The sequence below is a fragment of the Mesoplodon bidens genome, assembly GCF_964165515.1.
Source record: "Mesoplodon bidens genome assembly, chromosome: 8".
NCBI classification, from domain to species: Eukaryota; Metazoa; Chordata; class Mammalia; order Artiodactyla; family Ziphiidae; genus Mesoplodon; species Mesoplodon bidens.
The window spans coordinates 1,224,959-1,247,018 of record NC_138165.1 but is presented as its reverse complement, the minus strand read 5'-3'; the positions used below and the strand labels follow the sequence as shown (position 1 = coordinate 1,247,018).

Below are 22,060 nucleotides of genomic sequence, written 5' to 3'. Positions count from 1 at the left end.
CAATTGCTAGTTTCATTCACTGAGATAAAGGATGAAGGGGAAAGAGCAGATTTAGGGACAGAGGAGATGTGTGGTCATGTTGAGTTTGTTGTGCCCATGGCCTATCTGCTGGAGATATCCAGAGACTAGGGCCTTGGTGGAGCTGGAGTTCCAGATAGCGATGAGGGTTTGAGACATTGACTTCAGACTCAGAAGTGCTTTGATTTTGTCAGTGGCCCTGGGAGAGGGTGGAAATGTGCAAGGGGAGTGGGCAGACTGAAGGAGAATAGGATGAGAACCACCATATCAATGAGATTTCTTTGGTTTCAATGACAGAGTACAGATGGCTTAGCTCAAATAACAAAGTGCAAAAAGTCAAAGACAGGATTTCTGTCTTTTGTTTCATTCCCTCCTGTCCTTCCAACTTTCTTCTCTCATATCAGCTATTTTCAGGACACTAGGACCATAGCCCCTGGCAGTTCTGGAATCACATTTCAGAACTTTGCAACTAGAGGAGAAAACTAATCCCCAGCTTCAATTCAGAACATCTCAGGGAAAGCCCTTTCTTGGATTGCATGCCATCTTTGAGGTACCATGATTCATGGTTCCTATCAGAAACATTTTGGACAAAGGGAGGAGAATTTCCCCCAAAAGAGAATAGGCGAAGGCACATCAGGCAGACAAAAACAACCAGCATCTCCCTCAGACACCAAGAGATCAAGGTGAGGGAAAGGGCCCTGGGAGGAGATTGAGGGGACCCCCTAAAGCAAAGGAATGACAGGGAAGTGTAGTCCTGCAGAAGCCAAGGGGGCGTGCTCAGGGAATAGAACATGGCTGAAAAAGTCCTGTCATGGACTTGGGCAATGTTAGCCCTGGAGGGGTCGGTGCAGCGTTTGTGGGTACGTGTGTGTGACCCAAGGCTTGGGAAGGCATGAAGGGTGAGGTAGTGGAGGCAGCATGATGGGGCAACTCTTTCAGGCAGTTCAGCTGTGGAATAGAAACAAGAGGAGGGAAATAGCTGGAGGCAGTCATGAGGCCAAGAAAATTCATTTTAAGGTAGACAAAACTTGCATCTTTATGCAGGGAGGAAAACCAGAAGAGTAAGAAAGAATGAAGATGTGAGAGGGAGGGGTAATTGTATTAGTTATCTACTGCTGCATAACAAATTACTCCAAGATTTTGCAGCTTAAAATGACAAATATTTATTTCCTCACCCAATTTCTGAAATCCAAGAACAGCTTATCTGGGTGGTTCTGGGCCAGGAACACTCACGTGGTTTATATTCATTTTCTAGGGTTGCCATAACAAAATGCCACCGACTAGGCAGCTTAAACAATAGATATTTATGTTCTCATAATTCTGGAGCTGGAAGTCTCAGACCAAAGATGTTGGTAGGGATGGTTCTTCACAAGGCCCCTCTCCTTGGCTTGCAGACAGTTACCCTCTTGCTACTTTGTCCTCGTATGGCCATCCCTCTGCATGTACAGCTCTGGTATTTCTTCCTCTTCTTACAAGGATATCAGTCATGTCGGATTACGCCCCACCCTCACAGCTTCAGTTTAACTTTACCACCTCTTTAAAAGAGCTTTATCTTCAAATACAGTTCCATTGTGAGGTACTGAGGGTTAGGACTTTCAACATATGAACTTGGTGAGGGTTTCACAATTCAGCCCATAACAAGGTTGCAGTCAGGACGTTGGCTGGAGCTCTGGTCATCTGAAGCCTTGACCACGGCTGGAAGATCCGCTTTCAAGATCACTGGCTGTTGACTGGAGACCTGAGTTCCTCACCACATGGGTCCTCCTTGGGGCTGCTTGAGTATCCTCATGACATGGCAGCAAGTTCCCCCAGGCCGAGCGATCTCAGACAGAGCAAGGAGGAGGACACAGAGCCTTTTATGAACTAGTCTCAGAAGCTACACTCCATCACTCTGACCTTATTCTATTTGTTAGAAGGGAGTCACTAAATCCACATCCACAGTAGGGAGAATGAGTCTCCATGTTTGGAAGGGAGTAGTGTCAAAGAATTTGTGGGAGTATTTTAACCACCAGCGTAATTGATAAAGCAAAAGCCCTGATGGAGGAGGCCAGAGGGGGCAGGGCTGGAGGGGTTAGTGTGGGGCTGTCAGGGGGCTCCTTCCCCTGGGCAGTCCCTTAAATGTTCTCAGATATAGGGAAAGGCAGGGAGTGGGCAGAGCTGGAAGCTGAGGGTGATTTTTCACTCTTTTTTCAATGTCACAGATCAAGGTATTCTGCAGAGTGAGTAGTGAGAGGGAGATTTGAAATAAGAGTGTTGTTGGGTTTGTTTTTTTTTCCAGAAAGAGCTGTCCAGGGCCCACTCAAGTGTCCCTGAGCATTTCTAAGGTCGTAAGGGAGGTGCTGGCCCCTATCGTCAAGATGGTGTGACCCATCCTTGGTGTGCTCAGCTTGGTGCTGGGACTTTTCAAGGTGCGAGCAGGAGTCAACAACATTCACAAGACAAGGGTGGACCAGAGGGGTCCACATAGAGTGCAGCTTACTGTACTTTATTTTTGTATTGCGTTTATGGGTACTTATAAAAGCACTTTGTTCCAGAAAAGATGTAAGTCAGTTTCTAGGCAGGTTGGGAGAGAAATGAAGCTCGGATGCCTGGTTGATAGAATGGAGAGAAAAGCAAGGGCTGAGGGGTCGTGATGAAATGAGGGAACAGTTGGCCATGGGCAGAGGGCCGGGTGCTGGCCTGGGGTGTGGCTGGCAGCTGGAGGACATGGCTTCTGAAGTAGAGAAGTTCTGGGACACAGGAAGACCAGGGCCAGTCGTGGGGGAGTGGAGGTCAGTGGAGTCTGGGGACCAGAGGAGTGGGAGTCCAGAACACTTGGCAGGTTCATCCCCTGGGGATGGCAGGACTGGTGGGGGGCACCTATAGGACACATCCTGGTGTCTGGAGAGGGATTATGTCCATGGAGGTCCGTGCCATGGGTGAGGGGGTAGAGAGTGACAGAGCTAAAGAACAAGGGTGAGCCTCAGATTCCTACCTGGGGTGGAGAAGTGTGGGGCCAGAGCCACAGTGGGGAGCGAGAGGCAGGCAAGGCCCTCTGCGTCTTTCCCACCCACCACCTCATTGCAGTATGTGAGGCGCGGAGATGGACCAGCCTCCCCTTGAAAGAGCTGTAGCCTCAGACCCTTCAAAAGGGATCTCAATCTGATTACTACCGCTTTTACATTGTAGGCGCTCAACAAATGCTAGGAGGAGTAGATTGCCGTAAACATATAAATGCTCACACACTAAGGATAACTTGGACTAAGAAAATTCTTTGTCCAGCAGAACAGGGTGGCAAAGGCTCTCTGTCACATTCACCCACCACCTTCACCTCTGCTCTCCTCTTACCTCCCAGCTTGGTCTGCTCAACCCCAATGTGCTGACCCCTCCCATCCTTTGCACTTTTCCCTCTGCCTTTGCTAAAGCTGCAGCATCCCTAGACAATCGCTCCCCCCCTCCTCCTTTTATTTTGGTCTCACGGCTTGCGAGATCTCAGTTCCCTGACCAGGGATTGGACCCGGGCCACGACAGTGAAAGCCCTGAATCCTAACCACTAGACTACCAGGGAACTCCCGAGAAGGGCCCTCTTTCCTTCCACTGTGAATTCTTACAAATCTGGCAAGGCCATTGTCAAAGGACATCCTCTCCAAGGGCTTCGTTCTCTGTTTCACTGAACAACTATTTCCTGGGTCCCTCCTTGGAACAAGTCTGTGTTAGAAGCAGGGAGCATATGATGAACGAAAAATCCAGTACCTGCCTCCCGCTGTTCAGTGGGGCAAGGCTGGGGATGGGTGGGGCTCCTCCTTGATATCAGGGCCTCCGCCCTCCCCTCCCTCCCCTCCCCCTCCCCCTCCCCCATCCCTCCCCCTCTCTCCCCTCCCTCCCCCTCCCTCCCCCCTCTCCCCTCCCCTCCCTCCCCCTCTCTCCCCTCCCCTCCCTCCCCCCTCTCTCCCCTCCCTCCCCCCTCACCCTCCCCCTCCCTCCCCCCTCTCTCCCCTCCCTCCCCCTCCCTCCCCCTCCCTCCCCCCTCCCTCCCCCCTCTCTCCCCTCCCCTCCCTCCCCCCTCTCTCCCCTCCCTCCCCAACCTGCTGGCAGCTACACAGGCCCGCCTGTGTGCTCCCAGGGCACCGGGGAGGCCGCCAGGTGCTGCAGACAGGTTTGAAAGGAGGCAGGTCCAGGTTGAATTCCCAACTGTGATCAACGGGTCACCTTTCCTTTGTGGAGTCCCATGAGTGAAATGGGGGATATCTGTGTTTTGGTGGTGTCCGTGAGGTTTATTTATTTATTTTTGGCTGTGTTGGGTCTTTGTTGCCATGCGTTGGCTTTTTCTAGTTGCGGCGAGCAGGGGCTACTCTTCATTGTGGTGCACGGCTTCTCATCATGGTGGCTTCTCTTGTTGCGGAGCATGGGCTCTAGGTGCACAGGCTTCCGTAGCTGTGGCTCGAAGGCTCTAGAGCGCAGGCTCAGTAGTTGTGGCGCACGGGCTCAGTTGCTCCGCGGCATGTGGGATCTTCCTGGACCAGGGCTCGAACCCGTGTCCCCTTCATTGACAGGTGGATTCTTAACCACTGCACCACCGGGGAAGCCCCTGTCCGTGAAGTTTAGATCAAGTATGTTGTGTCTCTAGTTCTGCTGGCTGCTTCCCTCAGCACTCCGTGTGGTGTAGGGTGATGACTAGTATTCACGGATGTCTGACCAGACACAGCTTGAGCTTCTGGATGGCAGGGATGGTGTCCTAAGGATGTTCAGAACCACCGCACTCCCAGTTGAGCCCAGTGCCAAGTGCAAAATAGACATTCAGTAAAGATGAGATAGGATGGATGAAGCTGAGGGAGCCTCCTCTCACACTTGCGGTGGGACTATGACTCATCCGTCCATTCATTGAAGAGTCATTTCTCGGCCCCATGCCAGGTGCTCAGAGCCACGCTGATGAACACACGTGGCTCCTACCCTCCAGGGCTCCAACTCAGGGCCACGAGGACTGACATTCTGCTTTCTCTCTGCACACAGGCTGTCAGGAGTGGCTGCCTCAGGATGTCGGGCTTGAGACTGGTAAGAATTGCATCTCTTCCATCGTGGGGTTGCTCGTGGGAGCTGCCAAAGGCTGAGTCAAATCACTCCCAAGGAAAGAAGAAGAGAGGCAATGAGACCCTATAAGGAGAATACCAGAGACAGGGAGTTTGGAGGAAAGAGACAGATTGTATTACCTAAAGAAAATGACCTTGGCCAACCTTTGGGCTTTGGCAGGGGGACCACACTTGCACAGTAATCCCTCACTTATATTCAGGGCTTAAAATGTCCTGACAAAACACACTACAATATATAAAATAGGTAACCAACAAGGACCTACTGTATAGCACAGGGAACTATACTCAGTATCTTGTAGTAACCTATAATGCCTTGCACCATTTTACATTCCCACCAACAGTGTACAAGGGTTCCAATTTCTCTACATCCTCAATAACACTTGTTGTTTTCTGTACTTTTTATAATGGGCATCCTAACAGCTGTATTGCTCTCTTCCTGAGATCTTTGTAGGAGGTGTTCAGCCCTCGTATATGATTTGAATTTGTCCTGAATTATCTCCTCATAAGTGAACTTGTCGTTTTGTCTGCCTACCCCTCAAAAAATTATTTCTTTATTTTTGAAGTCCAATAACGTTTATGTCCTAGAGTTGATTTTTGTCATCATTTCAAAGAAAGAATGGTGTGTCTTCAATCCATAGATTCAAGGCTTCATTAATTTCTTGAAAGTTGTCTTGAATTTCATATTTAAGTAATTTTTCTGGTTTTTCCCCCGATTTTCTTCTTTGTGCACTTCAATTGTTAGTATTTTTGTCTGTCTTCCATAGCTATCCTTTTTTTCCTAATCCTAATTTTGAAAATTTCTCTGTCATTTTGCTCACTTTTCTCCTCCTGTCTTCCATGATCTTTACTACGATTTTAGCAGTGCTTATTCCCCTGTTGTTGCTTCCAGTTTTGCTTTCATCTCTGGCCCATGTTTACTTCTTTTCCTCCCTTTCTGTCTTGAGCTCTGCCAATTCATGTCCCGTCCTTTTCAGTTGTCTTGGTGTCTAATTTCTGAGCCCCTGTGCCTCTGCTCTCCACCTCAGTAAGTTTTTTGGAAATCATGGTGAGATACTTGGTCACAACCTTCCACTGCTCTGTGGCAGTTTGTTTTCCACTGGTGAGTGTTATTCACCTGCTCATTTCCTCCTTTTGAATTTCAGTATATTTGCATGTGGATCTCTGCTTGTTCCTTTGGGATTCCTCCCCTTTGAGCAGGGTGAGCTTTTTTGGATTAGAAAGAGATTCATGTGGGTCAATGCCATGTTGCAGGCCAGGCACAAACCTAGTGAGACTTTAGTCTTTATCTTTCCCCAGCCAATGGGTTTGGGTACTACAGGGCTATTCGCAGGGCAAAGACTCTCTTTTTGCACCTCACAGAGAGATACTTTCCTGCAAAAACTAGGCCAGGGAAGCTTCCGCTGCCACCTCCCATTAACTTCCTAGCAAGAGTGAGAAAGGGCTGGGAGCAGGGTAGGAGAGAGGGAAGAAGAAAAAGAAGAAGGAGGAGGAGGAGGGGAAAGGGGAGAGAGCATGCCTCAGCCACCTTGGGATCTCTTGGTTGGAAGGGACACCCCCCGGGGAGGTAAGTCTTGAGCAGGAAGGGGAAGGTGGATCAAGGATCTGACCACCGACTCCTCTCTGCTCTCCAGGGTGACCACGTGTGGCTGAACCTCACCTCTGCTGACAAGACCAGCGTGCCCATCGGGGGCATCATCAAAGAAACAAAGCCTGGCAAGATCTTGGTTGAAGATGATGAAGGCAAAGTCAGTATGGCCACGCTCTCCTGAGAGGCTCAGCCTTCTCAGCCCCATCCCCCCACCCCTCCTGGGCCCCGAGCCCCCTCCCTTCTCTGGTGCTTCTCCCAGCACCAGGGATTCCAGAGCCCAAGTCAGGGACCCATGATGTGGCAGGACAGACTGCAGGGAAGTCCCGTCGTGGTGAACATTGTATGTCTGTCTTGGGAACTGTTTCTATAGTGAAGAAGCAGGGAGTGTGTTGGCAGATGGAAAATTAGGACAATTAGGGGAGCAGGAAAGCGTGAAGTGGGAAACAGGCTGTGACAGGGAGAAGGGGGGTGGGCAGGAAGATTGTTTGCAAAGTAAAGGAAGCTGAGCAGGAAGGACAGGAGGAGGGAGGGAAAGGTGGGAAAGATGCCTGGAGGGGAGGCCCTGGAATGTGAGGAGGAGGAGGAAGCCCAGCTCACGCTGAGCAAAACAGCCCAGAAGAGAGAGGAGGAAACTCAGGGTGACCTGCTGGGAAGCGAGCTCCGTCACCTGGGGGGCTGGGGAGCATCGGGGGAGCGACAGTGGAGACGGGCATGCAGAGTGAGGGGTCCAGCTGGCCATTTAAGTCCTCCTTGGGCAAGCCTCTTTGCTGAGGGGCTTCAAAGGGAAGCATGTGGAGACTTGGCCTCCAAGGAGAAAATTCTAGACTGTGACCTGTGAGCCCCACAGATTGGAAGCCAGTCAAATGTTAACAGTAATATTTTCTATTTGCAAAACGATGTCATGCCATTTAAAGAACACTTTTACGTGCACACTTTTATTCCAACCACCTGTGAGGCTCCCCAGCTGCACACTGCCCCTGATCCCAATCACAGCCAAATCTAACTCCTGGCTACACGCTCCTCTGACCCCGGTCTGAACTTCACCCTTAGCCCCAGTGCACACTGACCCTCAGCCCTAGACGTGTGCTGACTCCAGCCTCGGATTGAGCCGATCCCTTGACCTTCACCACAGACCAACCCTGGCCAGGTGCTGGCCACCAGATCATCTGATCCACTGAGGATGTGGAGGACAGGTTGGCCCAGGACAACCCCCGCTCAGGAAAGCCGTGCCCTTTGTTCCAGGAACACTGGATCCGAGCAGAGGACCTTGGCACCCTCAGCCCCATGCACCCCAACTCTGCTCAGGGCGTGGATGACATGATCCTCCTGGGGGACCTGAACGAGGCTGGCATGGTGCACAACCTCCTGATCCGCTACCAGCAGCACAAGATCTACGTGAGTCCCTCCTGGCCACATGGGGCCCCCTGGTGTGCTGGGGCCACACGTGCTGACTTGGCTGGGGAAGCAAACTATGGCCTGGGCGGACCTGGCGCAGTCCCCACTCCCCACGCCCTCATAGTAGGAGGATGCTCATCAATCTCTGCTCCCCAGTCTGAAAAAAGCAGGGGGATAAAGGCTTCGCGTGTACAGAAAGCTGACATGCAGCATGCCAGCTCAGTACCCGGCACATAGGAGACACTCAGTTATTGCTGCCTCTTTGCTCCTCTGTGGCTGAGCAGAAGGCCTGCTCTGATGGCCGAGTGGACTGAAGGCCATGGGGAGTAGTCTTCTGCCTGGTTCCTTCCTAGGTATGTGGCAGAGACAGGGTCACCAGGCAGAAGACCTCTGCCCTCCTATGAAGTAAGTTGTGTGATGACCAGGAGGGCCGTGTAGGTAAATGCGGGTCCTTCTCCCAAAGCCTAGCGGTGGATGGGAGGGTCTCATCTCTGTTCTAATGCAGACCTCCCGGGGAGGTGGTATTCCAACACTGACACCAGCCCTGCCATGAGTGGGTGTGACCCGGGGAAGTCACCACCTGCCTGGGCTTCTCAGAGGGAGGTGGCTCATTGACCTCTGACCAGCCCTGATGCTGGGATGCTCAGAGGAGTGGGAAAGTGAGCAGGGGCACCCCCGAATAGAGGGCTGGGCTGGGAGAGGAGGAGGAGGAGGCCCTCAGGGGAAGGAGGAGGGGACGGGGCACTCTGAGTCCACTTTGGATGAGTGAGTCTCAGCTCCTGGGACCAAAAACAACAATTATCCAAGTTGAATTGCAGCTTATCTTTTCCAAAGAGCTTACGCTTTCATTCTTTTTGGGTTTGTTTTTTTTTTTTTTTTTTGCGGTACGCGGGCCTCTCACTGTTGTGGCCTCTCCCGTCACGGAGCACAGGCTCCGGATGCACAGGCTCAGCAGCCATGGCTCACGGGCCCAGCTGCTCCGCGGCACGTGGGATCATCCCAGACCGGGGCACGAACCCACGTCCCCTGCATCGGCAGGCGGACTCCCAACCACTGCGCCACCAGGGAAGCCCTATGCTTGCACTCTGTTATCTGGTTGTCATAGTCCTGAGCCAGAGAGATTATCCTCTCCCTTCCTAAAATGAAAACGAAGACACGGATGACGGCTGAGGTCACTGTCCCCATCCCAACCCAGAGGGGCATGCAAGCCCAGTGGAGGCTCCAGATGAGCGGGTGATTCCGAACTAGGGTCCAGGAGGGGTCCAGGAGGGCTACTGTGGTGGCCCAGCCTCACGGAGACCCCTGTGAAAGGCAGGTGAAGACTCACTTCATACATTCACTCCTTTTTTTTTTTTTTTTGTGGCTGCATTGGGTCTTCGTTGCTGTGCGTGGGCTTTCTCTAGTTGCGGTGAGCGGGGGCTACTCTTCGTTGCGGTGCGTGGGCTTCTCATTGCGGTGGCTTCTCTTGTTGCAGAGCACGGGCTCTAGGCGCGTGGGCTTCAGGAGTTGCAGCACGCTGGGCTCAGTAGTCGTGGCGCACGGGCTTAGTTGCTCCGTGGCATGTGGGATCTTCCCAGACCAGGGATTGAACTCGTGTCCCCTGCATTGGCAGGCGGATTCCTAACCACTGCACCACCAGGGAAGTCCCCATTCCATCCATTTTTATCAAGCCTCTTCTGAATACCAGACGGAGCGCCAAACATTAAGCACGACCACCTCATTTAATGTCCCTGTGAGCATCCTTATCTTTCCAGGTGAAGGATCTGAGCTGCAAAGGGTCTCGTCTCTCGGTCCAGAGTCAGACCCCGCCTTGCGGCCACAGTCAGCCAGCCCTGGTGGCCCTCGGGAGGTGGCATCCAAGGCCAAGATCAGGGCCAGGCAGCACTGATCCTCAGAGTAGGGGTCACTAACCACCTTCTCCCTTCCCCAGACGTACACAGGCTCCATCCTTGTGGCCGTGAACCCGTACCAGGTGCTGCCCCTCTACACCGTGGAGCAGGTGCAGCTGTACTACAAGCGCCATGTGGGCGAGCTGCCACCGCACATCTTTGCCATCGCAAACAACTGCTACTTCAACATGAAGAAGAACAAGATGGACCAGTGCTGCATTATCAGGTGAGGTCCTGGGCGGGCAGGCGGGCCAGACACTGCCTCTGAGCATCTCATAAAGGAGGGGGCATCTCCTCTCCCAAAACCTCTCCAGAGTAGTGTGTGACTTAGGGGCTCCCGTTCAACTGCAAACACCCCCCTTCACGGCCAAGAACTCCCCTGCATCTGGCCCCTGTGGCCTCTCCACCCTGAAAAGTCCTTCTGAGGCTGCCTTCCTTCAGAACCTGCTCTTCCACTGTATCATCAGGGCCTGGACCGCCCCAGCCTTCTGTGAATATTTCCTGAGACAAGGAAGGAAGGGTGGGGATGGGTTGGTTTAGAAATGGGACCCAAGATAGGCACTTGGGGTGCAAGGATCCAACAGGTGAGGTCCCTCAAAAACAACCTCAGGGGGACTTCCCTGGCGGTCCAGGGGTTAGGACTTCGTCTTCCAATGCAGTGGACACGTGTTCGATCCCTGGTTTGGGAGCTAAGATCCCACATGCCTCAGGGCCAAAACACCAAAACATTACACAGAGCAATATTGTAGAAAGTTCAATAAGGACTTTAAAAATGGTCCACATCAAAAAATCTTAAAAAAAAAAAACAACCTCAGGGCAAGTCTCAGGGAGGACAGATCTCAGGTACTTGGGCCCAGAAGGGGCCTCTCCAGTCCAGGTGATGTTGCTGCTTCAGAGACTTGGGCCTGGCTTGGCTTCTCTGCCTTCTGCCCTCCTGGTACCCATGGAAGGGAGGCAGAGAGGGAAAGAAAGTGGGGAGAGGGAATTTGGCTCCAGGACACGTTGCTTAGTTCTCTAGTAGAGTCATCCATTCACTCATTCATTCATTCACTCATTCATTTGTTCATCCATTCACCCACCCATTCATTCACCCATTCATTCATTCATTCATTCGAGGTTCTTTTGCGCTCCAATTCTGTCTCCTGTCCTGTCCTAACATGAGGAGAGAGCAGCAGCAAAGGAAAGGGACTAAAACCCCTGCCTTGTGGACCTTACATTCTAGAAGAGGAGACAGGCAATAAACAAGCAAATTGTTTCAGCGTAAGAACTTTGAAGGAAAACACTGCAGGGAAAGAGGAGAAAGAGAGTGATGGGGCCGCTGCTTTAGGTAAAAGGGCAGATCGGACTGGTCTCTCTGAGGAGGGGACGTTGGAACAGAGACTGGAACGAAGTCCTACAGCTTAGGTTATCATGTTTCACGTTGTCAGCAACTCTCTGTAGTAGATACTCCTATTCCTGTTTTACTGCTGGGGAAACCTCCCACCGGTTGACATTCTTTCCTAGAGACACACAGCTGTTAAACAGGGGTTTAAACCCAGGGCTCTGGGAAAAGAAGACAGAGCAATGTCTTGCCAGGAAGCCTCACCGCCAGGACAGCAGTGCCTGCAGAAAAGCACAGAGCACCCGGTGGCTGTTTGCATGAGCATCACTTGAGCCAAACTGCCTCCCCGGGGCGCGAGAGAGGCACCTGAGCCCTCTTCTTTCGGAGTCATCTCTACATGCAGGGGTGTTCTCCTGACTGACTTCCCTGGCATAGTGATCAGGGACATTTGGATCAAAACTTTTTTAAAAAATTAATATTTTCAGAGGAAACCGTATTTGTCTGAGGTTTGCTTCAAAATAGTACAGGAAGGGAAACAAAACTGGTCAGGAGTTGCATTTCTTATCTGTAACTCATTTATTTTGTGGCTGGAAGTTTGTACCTCTTAATCTCTCTCAACTATGTCTTTCCTCCCCCCACCCCTGACCCTCAGGCAACCACCTGCTTGTCCTCTGTATCTATAACTTTGTTGATGTTTTGTTGTTTGTTCATTTGTTGTGTTTTTTAGATTCCACCAGAAATCATACAGTATTTGTCTTTCTCTATCTGACTTATTTCACTTAGCATAATACCCTCTAGGTCCATTCATGTTGTAGCAAATGGCAAGATTTCATTCTTTTTTATGGCTGAGTAATATTCCATTGTATATATATCATTTAGTCCCTTTACATTTAAAGTAATTGTTAATAGGTATGTACTTATTGTCATTTTGCTAATTGTCTTTGGGTTGTTTTGGGTTGTTTTGTAGTTCTTTTTGTTCCTTTCTTCTTCTTTTGTTCTCTTCCCTTGTGATTTGATGACTATCTTTAGTGTTATGTTTGGATTCCTTTATTTTTCTCTGTGTATATCTATTATAGATTTTTGGTTTGTGGTTTCTGTGAGGTTTATATATTGCTATGTAGATGTGTATGTCATATATCATACATAAATCATGTATATAATCATACATATACAATATATAATACATACTCATACATATATACATACATATATATACATGATTATTTTAAGTTGCTGATCTCACTATTTACTATTACTCATTTACTATTTACTATTTACCCCACCCATTTACTCTTTTCCACATCATGTTTTATATCCTTTTGTTTTGTATATCCCTTGACTGCTTATTGTGGATTTAACTCCTTTTGTCTTTTAACCCTCCTACTAGCTTTGTATGTAGTTGACTTACTACCTTTACCTTTACTGTATATTTACCTTTACCTATGAGCTTTTTTCCTGTCATAATTTTCATGTTTCTAGTAGTGGCCTTTTCTTTTTTGCTTAGAGAACTCCCTTTAACATTTGTTGTAAAGCTGGTTTGGTGGTGCAGAATTCCTTTAGCTTTTGCTTGTCTATAAAGCTTTTGATCTCTCCATCAAATCTGAATGAGAGCCTTGCTAGGTAGAGTATTTTTGGTTGTATGTTTTCCCTTTCATCACTTCAAATATATTGTGCCACCCCCTCTGGCCTGAAGAGTTTCTGCTGAAAAGTCAGCTGATAGCCTTATGGGAGTTCCCTTGCATGTTACTTGTTGCTTTCCCCTTGCTACTTTTAATATTTTCTCATTCCATTATCATTTTAATTACAATGTGTCTTGGTGTGGTCCTCACTGGTTGATCCTGCTTGGGTCTCTCAGTGCTTCTTGGACCTGGATGTCTGTTTCCTTTCCCAGGTTAGGGAAATTTTCAGCTATTATGCCTTCAAATATGTTTTCTGCCCCTTTCTCTCTCTCTTCTCCTTCTGGGACCCTTGTAATGTGAACGTTAATATGCTTGATGTTGTCCCAGATTAAACTGCCCTCATTTCTTTTCATTCTTTTTCCTGTTGAGCATCAGTGATTTCCACTACTCTGTCTTCCAGCTTGCTGATCCATGTCTCTGTATCATCTGATCTACTGCTGTTCCTTCTAGTGTATCTAGCTGATGGGTGGGGCCAGTTCCTGACATGGCTATCTGCAGGGTCTGGGATGTCCCAAACCTGGCTTCGGCCTGTTGGTGAGTGGGGCTGGATCTCAGGGTGTCCTGGGGCTATTGCCGGCTCACTGTGGACAGAACTGGGTTCCCAAGGTGTCTCAGAGCTGGTGTCAACCTGCTGGTAGGCAGGGCCCAGGGATTTCCAGGCTTTGGCCTGTTGGTGGGTGTGGGCTGGTCCCAGGGGTCCCTGAGGCTAGTGCCGGCTCACTGGTGGGTGAGGCTGGGTTCCAAGTCCTCTGGTGGACAGAGCCAGGTCCTAGGGCAGCTGTCTGGGGGGTCTTAAAGCAGCCTCCTGCTGGTGGGTGGGGCTGTGTCCCCCCCTAGCAGTTGCTTGGCCTGAGATGTCCCAGCACTGGCAGCAACAGGCTGTTGAGGTCTTGGCACTAATGAGCTAGAGGGAGGGTTCCACAATGGCACCCACCAGCCCCAGTGTCCACTTGGTCAACAAGCTCCCCAGATGGCTGCCACCAGTGTCCGTGTCCTCAGGGGGAGCTGCAGTTGCCCCTTGCCTTCAGGAGACTCTCCAAGATCAGCAGGTCTGACCCAGCCTCCTTTCAAATCACTGCTTCTGCCCCAGGAAAGCAGTGTGAGGTTTTGTGTGCGCCCTTTAGGAGTGGAATCTCTATCTCCCACAGCTCTCTGGCTCTTCTTAAAGTAGGTCCCACGGGCCTTCAAAGGCAAACAATGTGAGGGTTTGTCTTCCTGGTTCAGGAGCCCAGTGCGGGGCTCGCTCCTCGGGGAGAACCTCTATAATTGTAATTATTCTTCCACTCATGGGTCACCCACCCAGGGGTATGGGTCTTGACTATACTGCATCTCTGCCCCTCCTACCATCTCATTGTTGTTCCTTCTTTGTTGTTGTTGGATTGGTTGTTTTTTTGTTTTTGAGTTGATATAATTTAACTGTGAACTAAATGTATTTTATTCTTTAAACATAATGCCATTTAACATTTAGTCCCGAGACAATTAAGCAAATATTTTTTGTTTGTTTTGTTTGGTTGTTGTTGCTGCTTTCGGGTTTTTGTCTTTTTAATTTTATTAGAGTAGAGTTGATTTACAATGTTGTGTTCGTTTCAGGTGTACAGCAAAGTGATTTAGTTATACATACACATATATTCATTCTTTTTCAGATTTTTTTCTCATGTAGGTTATCACAGAATATTGAGTCGAGTTCCCTGTGCTGTGATTCCTTCTTTATGTATTTAGTTAAAGAATTTCTTTTCCTCTAGTCTTCCAGTTTTTGTCATCAATAATTTCTCTGTAAATAGTTGTAATTTGGGGGGACTTCCCTGGTGGTCCAGTGGTAAAGAATCCGCCTTACAATGCAGGGGACGTGAGTTCAATCCCTGGTCAGGGAACTAAGATCCCACATGCCGCAGAGCAACTAATCCCGCACACCACAACTACTGAGCTCACGCGCCTCAACTAGAGAGCCTGCGTGCCACAAACTACAGAGCCCACGTGCCCTGGAGCTCAAGCACCACAACTAGAGAGAGAAAATCTGCTCACCACAACTGGAGAGAAGCCTACGAGCCTCAAAGAAAGATCCCGCATGCCTCAATGAAGATACTGTGTGCTGCGGCTAAGACTCGACACAGCCAAAAATAAAATAAATAAATAATGAATAAATCTTTTAAACAAATAAATAGTTGTAATTTGGGGGGGCTCGTGGCAGGAGGCAAGCTAAGGGTCCTCAAGGTCCTTCTCTAGCACCATCTTGGCCACTGCACTGCCCTAAAATATGAAAAAAACTGGTTTTCATATTTTACCATTATGAAATTAATATATATATTCACTATGAAAATTTTAGAAAATTTCAGAAAAATACTCTCAGCAAAAATATTACTAGACATTTTTGGAAGAAAAAGCTTCCTCTATCCACTTGGTTAAAATTTTACTGAATACTACCTACATTTACCACTTCACTTAACTAGTAAGCATTGCTCATGTGACTGCAGGCTCTGTGCAGACCTGGATTAAGTGGCTGCACAATGTTCTCTGACTGGATGGACCATAACTAATTTCCCCCATTTTTGTTGCTTCCCATGTTCCACAATTGCAATGATAAATAAATAATGCTTTAATGAGCAGGAAGCTTTGTGGAGAAGGCTTTTTCTGATTTTAGGAGTCTTTCCTTAGACTAATGGAGGAATAATTCTGAAGGGTTTTGATACCTATGCCAGACTGCTTTCCCGAAAGGCTGATGCAGCTCCCCCTCTGGCCAGCATGACCTCACTGCTCACAGAGAGAACATACCACCATACCTGCATAGTCGAGCAGGAAAGATGAACACACTAATAAACTAACACAAAGTAGGCAGGGGACATCAGGGAGAACGCAGTGGGATTTCTGCACAGGGAGAGAGCATCCTTGTTCAGACCGGCCCGACAGGTGTTGAAAACTAGTTGTTCTATTGACTGATGTTCCTGCATGCCCTCTTTGCAGTGGCGAGTCTGGAGCAGGGAAAACAGAGACCACCAAGCTCATCCTGCAGTTCCTGGCCACCATCAGCAGCCAGCATTCGTGGATTGAGCAGCAGGTCCTGGAGGCCAACCCCATCCTGGAAGGTATGCAGTCACCCACGGGACCAGCCTCCTTTCCAGGACCTGTGGGCTGGCACCTTCCTGCCAGGGGCTGCCTGTGGGGAAGGGGAGGATAAGCCATACTCTTTTAGCGACTTCTCAGGATTCCTCAGGACACGAAAGGCAAGGATGGGGTGGATGGTAGCATGGGGGCTTCCGGGAAGCACAGAGAAGAAAGACCGATGATCTGGTGAGCTTTCACAGGTGGAATTTCCGTGGAACCTTAACAAGTATTCCTTTTAAAAAGGGCTCCAAGGGACTTCCCTGGCGGTCCAGTGGTTAGGACTCTGTGCTCGTACTGCAGGGGATGTGGGTTCGATCCCTGGTCAGGGAACTAAGATCCTACATGTCACGCAATGCAGCCAAAAACTAAAAAATAAAATAAAAAAATAAAAAGGGCTCCAAGATGAAATCAATTTGGGAAATGCTGGGAATGAATTATTGATACAAGGAAGGATCCCAAATGCATTCTGCTAATAAGAGTAGCCTGATCCTTTATTTTTTTCAATTATGTGTGCAGATGAGGATGTGTGTGCAAAGGATCTTACTTAATACAGTCACATCATAAAACCTTGCAGAAACAGCTCTAAGAATGCACCTTGGATCGTGCTGCAGCCCAAATGCCATCTGGTCTAAGCTCCTTATCTGCGCCCTGACCCATGTCAGCTCTTGCCACTCTGCGAGCTTGCCCTCTCTAACCCAGCCTCCACCCTACAGCCTGAGCAATCTTTCTAAAATGTAAATCTGCCTCCACATTCCCTCAGAAGGTTTCCTGCTTCCCCCGTCACCTGTGGGACTAATTCCAAACTTCTTAGCTTGGCATTCAAGGCTCTGCGCTACTGGGCTCCGCCTGCTAACGGCTCCATCCATCTTCCACTGCTTTCCTCCTGTATCCTATGGCCCAGCCGAATTTCCCTCCCTGGAAGCACACCCCATGCTTTCTGACCTCCGAACCTTTAGCTGCATTTTGCCTTCCTCTTAGCAAACCCTTGGCTGCCACTACTGTCCGCTGTAATCCTACCCATCCTTCGAGTCTGGGCTTGGCCACCTCCTCTGAGAAGCCTTCCCAGAGGACCCCAGTAAAAGTAAATTTTCTCTTCTCTGCTCCCATCATGGGCATCATCCGTCGGCCCTCAGCCTTCGGAAATGCCAAGACGATCCGAAACGACAACTCAAGCCGCTTTGGGAAGTACATCGACATCTACTTCAACCCCAGTGGGGTGATTGAGGGGGCGTGCATTGAGCAATTTCTCCTGGAGAAATCCCGGGTCTGCCGGCAGGTAAGGCCTCCACCTGATGCACTGGTCCTGGGGGAATCTCCCCCCACCCCAGGATGGGAGTCAGGGGATTGGGGAGGCTTCCAAGAGGGGTCCCTTCCATCACTCTCACCCCTCCTTTCCTCCGCCCCAGACCCCCATAGGCCTTAGCTTGCTGTCATTGAACCCTGGTCCGAGATGGGCCAAGGACCCTTAGAACTGGATAATGATGGTCCTTCCCCAATATTCAAGGAAATTATTTATTCAAGGATTTTCTCTCTTGAATTTTCCATCTATATAGTTGTCTTCATCCTTTGGTGCTTACTACTCTTCACCTCTACTAGAATTAATTCTGAGGCCAGGCCAGTCCCTGTCTGGGGGTGGATGTATCTTCAGGTGTGTTGGGGCCCCTGGCAGGAGGACCTAGATGACATCGTCTAAAAGACCACCTGCAGGAAATGAGGTGGCATGTGGTCTGTGTCATCAACACAGGGCCTCGTACTCACAGGGGCCCGGTCTTGGTTTGATGCTCTGTTGTTGCCATCTTGAAATTCTTAATAACTCTTTAGCAAGAAGCCCCATCCTTTCATTTTGCACTGTGCCCCACAAATCAAGTAGACAGTCCTGGGTAACAAGGAACCCAAAGTGTGGCAGCCACATCGGCTGAGTTAACACAGCTTCGTTGGGGGTAGGCTGCTCTCTCATATCATGGTATAACCCCTAACACGTGTGTACATGAGCACACATGTACCACACACACACGATGTTTCAGATTAGGGATATGCCACCAAAGGGACTGGCGCTGTGTGTTAGGACAGACAGACAGCTGGGCAAGCTGAAGAAGGAAGCTCACCTTTAGTGACCCCCACCTGGTGCCAGGTGTTTCCCCTGCATTATCTCATTAGACCTTCACAACAACCATGAGAGACGGGTCTCTTTCTCCCCATTGTATAGATGAAGAAACTGAGTCCAGGTAAGTTAAGTAACTAACCCAGGGTCACAGAACTAGTAGAAGGTAGTCTCTCCGACTCCAAAGTCTGCCCTTTCCAGAAGCTTATAATTCTTCGCACAGTGGTTGGTGAATTCAGAGAATTTGTTCCTCAAAGAGGTACCCCAGAATGGACAGGAGACTTCTAAAGCAGATCAGAGACAGTCCTGTCCATAAGATTAAAATATTTTGGCATATCTACACTGTGGAATGCTGGGCAAGTTAAAAGGATGAGGAGGTGTGTCTGTGTCCGTGTAGACAGACGGCTAAGAGACCCGTTTAGATGAAAAAAAGAGGAAGCTGAAGAACAATAAGTATGTTCTTGCCTAAAAAATAAAAATAAACTTTTTATAGATATACTCTAAGTAAATACATTAGTGATGTCTAGAAAGGAACACAGACCATCAAACTGTTCTGAGGAGGTCATCTGAGGAGTCAAGCTGGGGCAGAAAGAAACTCACCCTTTAACACTCTATACTTGGAATTGTTTGAATTTCACAACGGGGATGCGAAATAAAGTTTAAAAATAATGTTTAGGGCTTCCCTGGTGGCGCAGTGGTTGAGAGTCCGCCTGCCGATGCAGGGGACGCGGGTTCGTGCCCCGGTCCGGGAAGATCCCACATGCCGCGGAGCGGCTGGGCCCGTGAGCCATGGCCGCTGAGCCTGCGCGTCCGGAGCCTGTGCTCCGCAGCGGGAGAGGCCACAACAGTGAGAGGCCCGCGTACCGCAAAAAAAAAAAAATTAAAAAATAATATTTAAAAATGCAGAGGCCCAGCTAGGTAAACCTGTGGATGTCAGGTCCTGGGGGTCACAAGGTGAATAGGACGGCTTCACCGTAGACTGTAAAGAGTCCGGGGTTCTGAGTCAGAGGGCCCGGGTCTGAATCTGGACTCACTGCCTCACCTGTGACTCCGGGCTGCGAGGAGCGGTCAGGATGCAGGGAAGCCCCGGGGAGGGACGAGTTCCAAGGGCAAGGTGGCCTTTCCGCGCAGAACAGTCAGGATGAGCTGGCCTTGGAGGAGGACAGCGACCAGGCACGGCCATCCCTCAAGTCAGTGCCGGGGCCCTACCTGCTGAGGAAGGACGCTGGGACAGGGGTGGGGGCAGGAGACAGCGCTGAGGCCCCGCAGCCTCAGGGGAGATGCTTACGCGCTCCCTGGAACTCCGTCCCGTCTAGGCCCCGGAGGAGCGGAACTACCACATCTTCTACTGCATGCTCATGGGGATGAGCGCAGAGGAGAAGGACCTGCTGTGCCTGGGCACGCCCTCTGACTACCACTACCTGACCACGGTGAGGCCCGCGCTGCCGCTGCCCTCCTCGCCCCGCCCCTTCTCGCCTGCCCCCGCCCCGCGCCGCCTCTCCCCGCCCCTTCCAGTCCTGCAGCTTCCCCACGCCTCAGCAGCCCCACCCCCACCCTGTGGCCTGGGGCGCTGGGAAGAGGAGGAGACCTGGTGCAGGTTTCGGTTCGACCTTCCTTTCCCTCCCGGCCTCTTCCTTCCCCTCCCCGCTCCCCTTCCTACCCCTTCCCTCCTCTCCCTGCCCCTCCTCCCCCCTCCCCGCCTCTCCCCTCCCCTTCCTACCCTTCCCTCCTCTCCCTGCCCCTCCTCTCCCCTCCCCGCCTCTCCCTTCCCCTGCTCCCCTCCCCTTCCTACCCTTCCCTCCTCTCCCTGCCCCTCCTCTCCCCTCCCCTCCCCGCCTCTCCCCTCCACGCCTGTCCCCTCCTCGCCTCTCAATAACAATGAGGAAGAAGGAAGAAGGGCCTGCTCCTGCTCAACCCTTGGTTTACAGCCTCATAAAAGCCCAAACGGTGGTCGGGCCCCTGGGCAGGGACTGAGGACTCCCCTTTAACATCCTCCACTCCACCCTTCCTGTGTTTGGCTCCACTTTACGGCCATCAGAGGCTTACCCTTGTCTGCGTGCTTCCTTGTTTCCTGCTGAACCCCTGGTCCCGCCCCACAAGCCTCATCTTCCTTTGGTCCCTGTGGAGAGAAGGCTCTGAAACCCTCGTTTCATTCCACTCACCATCCTCGTAGGGGCCGCTAGAACTTGAGCTCCAGGAGAGCAGGGGCCCTGCTCGCTGCGTCCCCATGCACGAACAGTGTAGCACAAGCAGCCATCAGGCTCACCTTGCTGCCGAGGGAATGAATGAAACCCACGTCTTGACCCTGTGTCCTGCCTAAGCCCTCTCTCCTGGGTCTCTGTCTGGAGGCCTTCATATCTCTTGCCTAGACCATGGTGCTGGCTTCCTCCTGGGTGCCCCCCAACTCCAGACTTGACCCCAATCTGTCATCCAGCCCGAGACCTCCCACAGAGCACGTCTGACAGACCAGGTCTCTCATTACAACTCTTCAGGGGCTCCTTGTGGCTCCTTGGCAAGGTTTCCAAGTCCTTCCAGAACCCACCATCCACCAACCTCTCCCCCTCAACGGCAACGCCAGGCTCCTTGCAGCTTCCACCCGTGCCTCCCACCTCACTGCCCAGTTCTGGCCGTTTCTCCCCTGTGCTGCTATGAAGCTCAGCCTGTGGGACCGCTCAGATGCCTCCTCCAGGAAGCCTTTCCCCAGCTCCCAGGAGGCCGGCCCAGCCCCCTTTGGTCTCAGCGCCTGTAACAGCCTATGACCCCGCCATCTGCTTTGTGCTTCCCCTCATGGATGCAACAGCACCCAGGGCAGGGCCTGGTCTCTCCATTTCTGAATTCCCAACAAATAGCCCAGGGGCTGGCATACAGTGAGCCTTGGAAAGTGTTTGTTAAAGGAATGAGCCCGTGATGTTCCCGCAACTCCCCCCCCAGAGGGTAAGGCAGGCGTTACCATGGATGGCTGACAAATAGAGGCTCAGAGAAGCCGAATGACTTGGCCGTGGCCACACAGCTGTCAAGCTACCATAGCACGCTGCGTCTGTATCACCACTGTTCCGCCTCTGTGTATTTTCTTTTTCTTTTTTAAAAATATTTATGTACTTGTTTATTTATTTATTTTTGGCTAATTTGGGTCTTTGTTGCTGTGTGCGGGCTTTCTCTAGCTGCAGCGAGCGGGGGCTACTCTTCATTGCGGTGCGCGGGCTTCTCATTTTGGTGGCTTCTCTTGTTGCAGAGCATGGGCTCTAGGTGCGCGGGCTTCAGTAGCTGTGGCACGTGGGCTCAGTAGTTGTGGCACACGGGCTTAGCTGCTCTGCGGCACGTGGGATCTTCCCCGACCAGGGCGCAAACCCGTGTCCCCCTGCATTAGCAGGTGGATTCTTAACCACTGTGCCACCAGGGAAGCCCTTCTGTGTATTTTTTGAGCTTGGGCCTCCAGGTGGCCCCTTGGGATCCACCCGGAGCCAGTGCAGTATCACTTACCAGGGCCCTTGGGCTGAATCCCTGATGCATCCGTGCCTTGCTTGCACTACAGTGGAGGAGGTAGGGTGTGGGGTGGCCCCAGAAACCTGATGGGCCCGATCTTGCAGGGGAACTGTACCTCCTGTGAGGGGCTCAATGACGCCAAGGACTATGCCCACCTCCGCTCAGCCATGAAGATCCTCCTGTTTTCCGACTCTGAGAACTGGGACCTCAGCAAGCTGCTGGCCGCCATTCTCCACCTGGGGAATGTGGAGTTCATGGGTAATGCTGTTTCCACCCAGAGTACACCCCCTGGGGAGGAAGAATGGGGGGACTGGGACAGAGGAGGAAAAAATCCCTGCGGGTCCTCACCCAAAGGACCCACCAAAGTCACAGCATCTTGGGAAAGTACATTGAAAATTTTAGCTATGATTTTGGAGGCCTT

The 22,060-nt window shown here is 50.8% G+C and overlaps 1 protein-coding gene across 1 annotated transcript in view; it reads left to right on the top strand.

Annotated features, from left to right (window-relative positions):
• Window positions 1-22,060, top strand: part of MYO7B (myosin VIIB) — a 93,247-nt gene that overhangs the window by 18,088 nt on the left and 53,099 nt on the right. Inside the window, exons 2-9 of the mRNA XM_081242530.1 lie at window positions 5,008-5,049; window positions 6,716-6,829; window positions 7,915-8,067; window positions 9,998-10,182; window positions 15,915-16,036; window positions 17,189-17,331; window positions 19,473-19,586; window positions 21,744-21,897. Of these exons, the coding sequence (XP_081098656.1) occupies window positions 5,032-5,049; window positions 6,716-6,829; window positions 7,915-8,067; window positions 9,998-10,182; window positions 15,915-16,036; window positions 17,189-17,331; window positions 19,473-19,586; window positions 21,744-21,897 (1,003 nt within the window). The 5' untranslated portion in view covers window positions 5,008-5,031. The remainder of the gene's footprint in view (window positions 1-5,007; window positions 5,050-6,715; window positions 6,830-7,914; window positions 8,068-9,997; window positions 10,183-15,914; window positions 16,037-17,188; window positions 17,332-19,472; window positions 19,587-21,743; window positions 21,898-22,060) is intronic.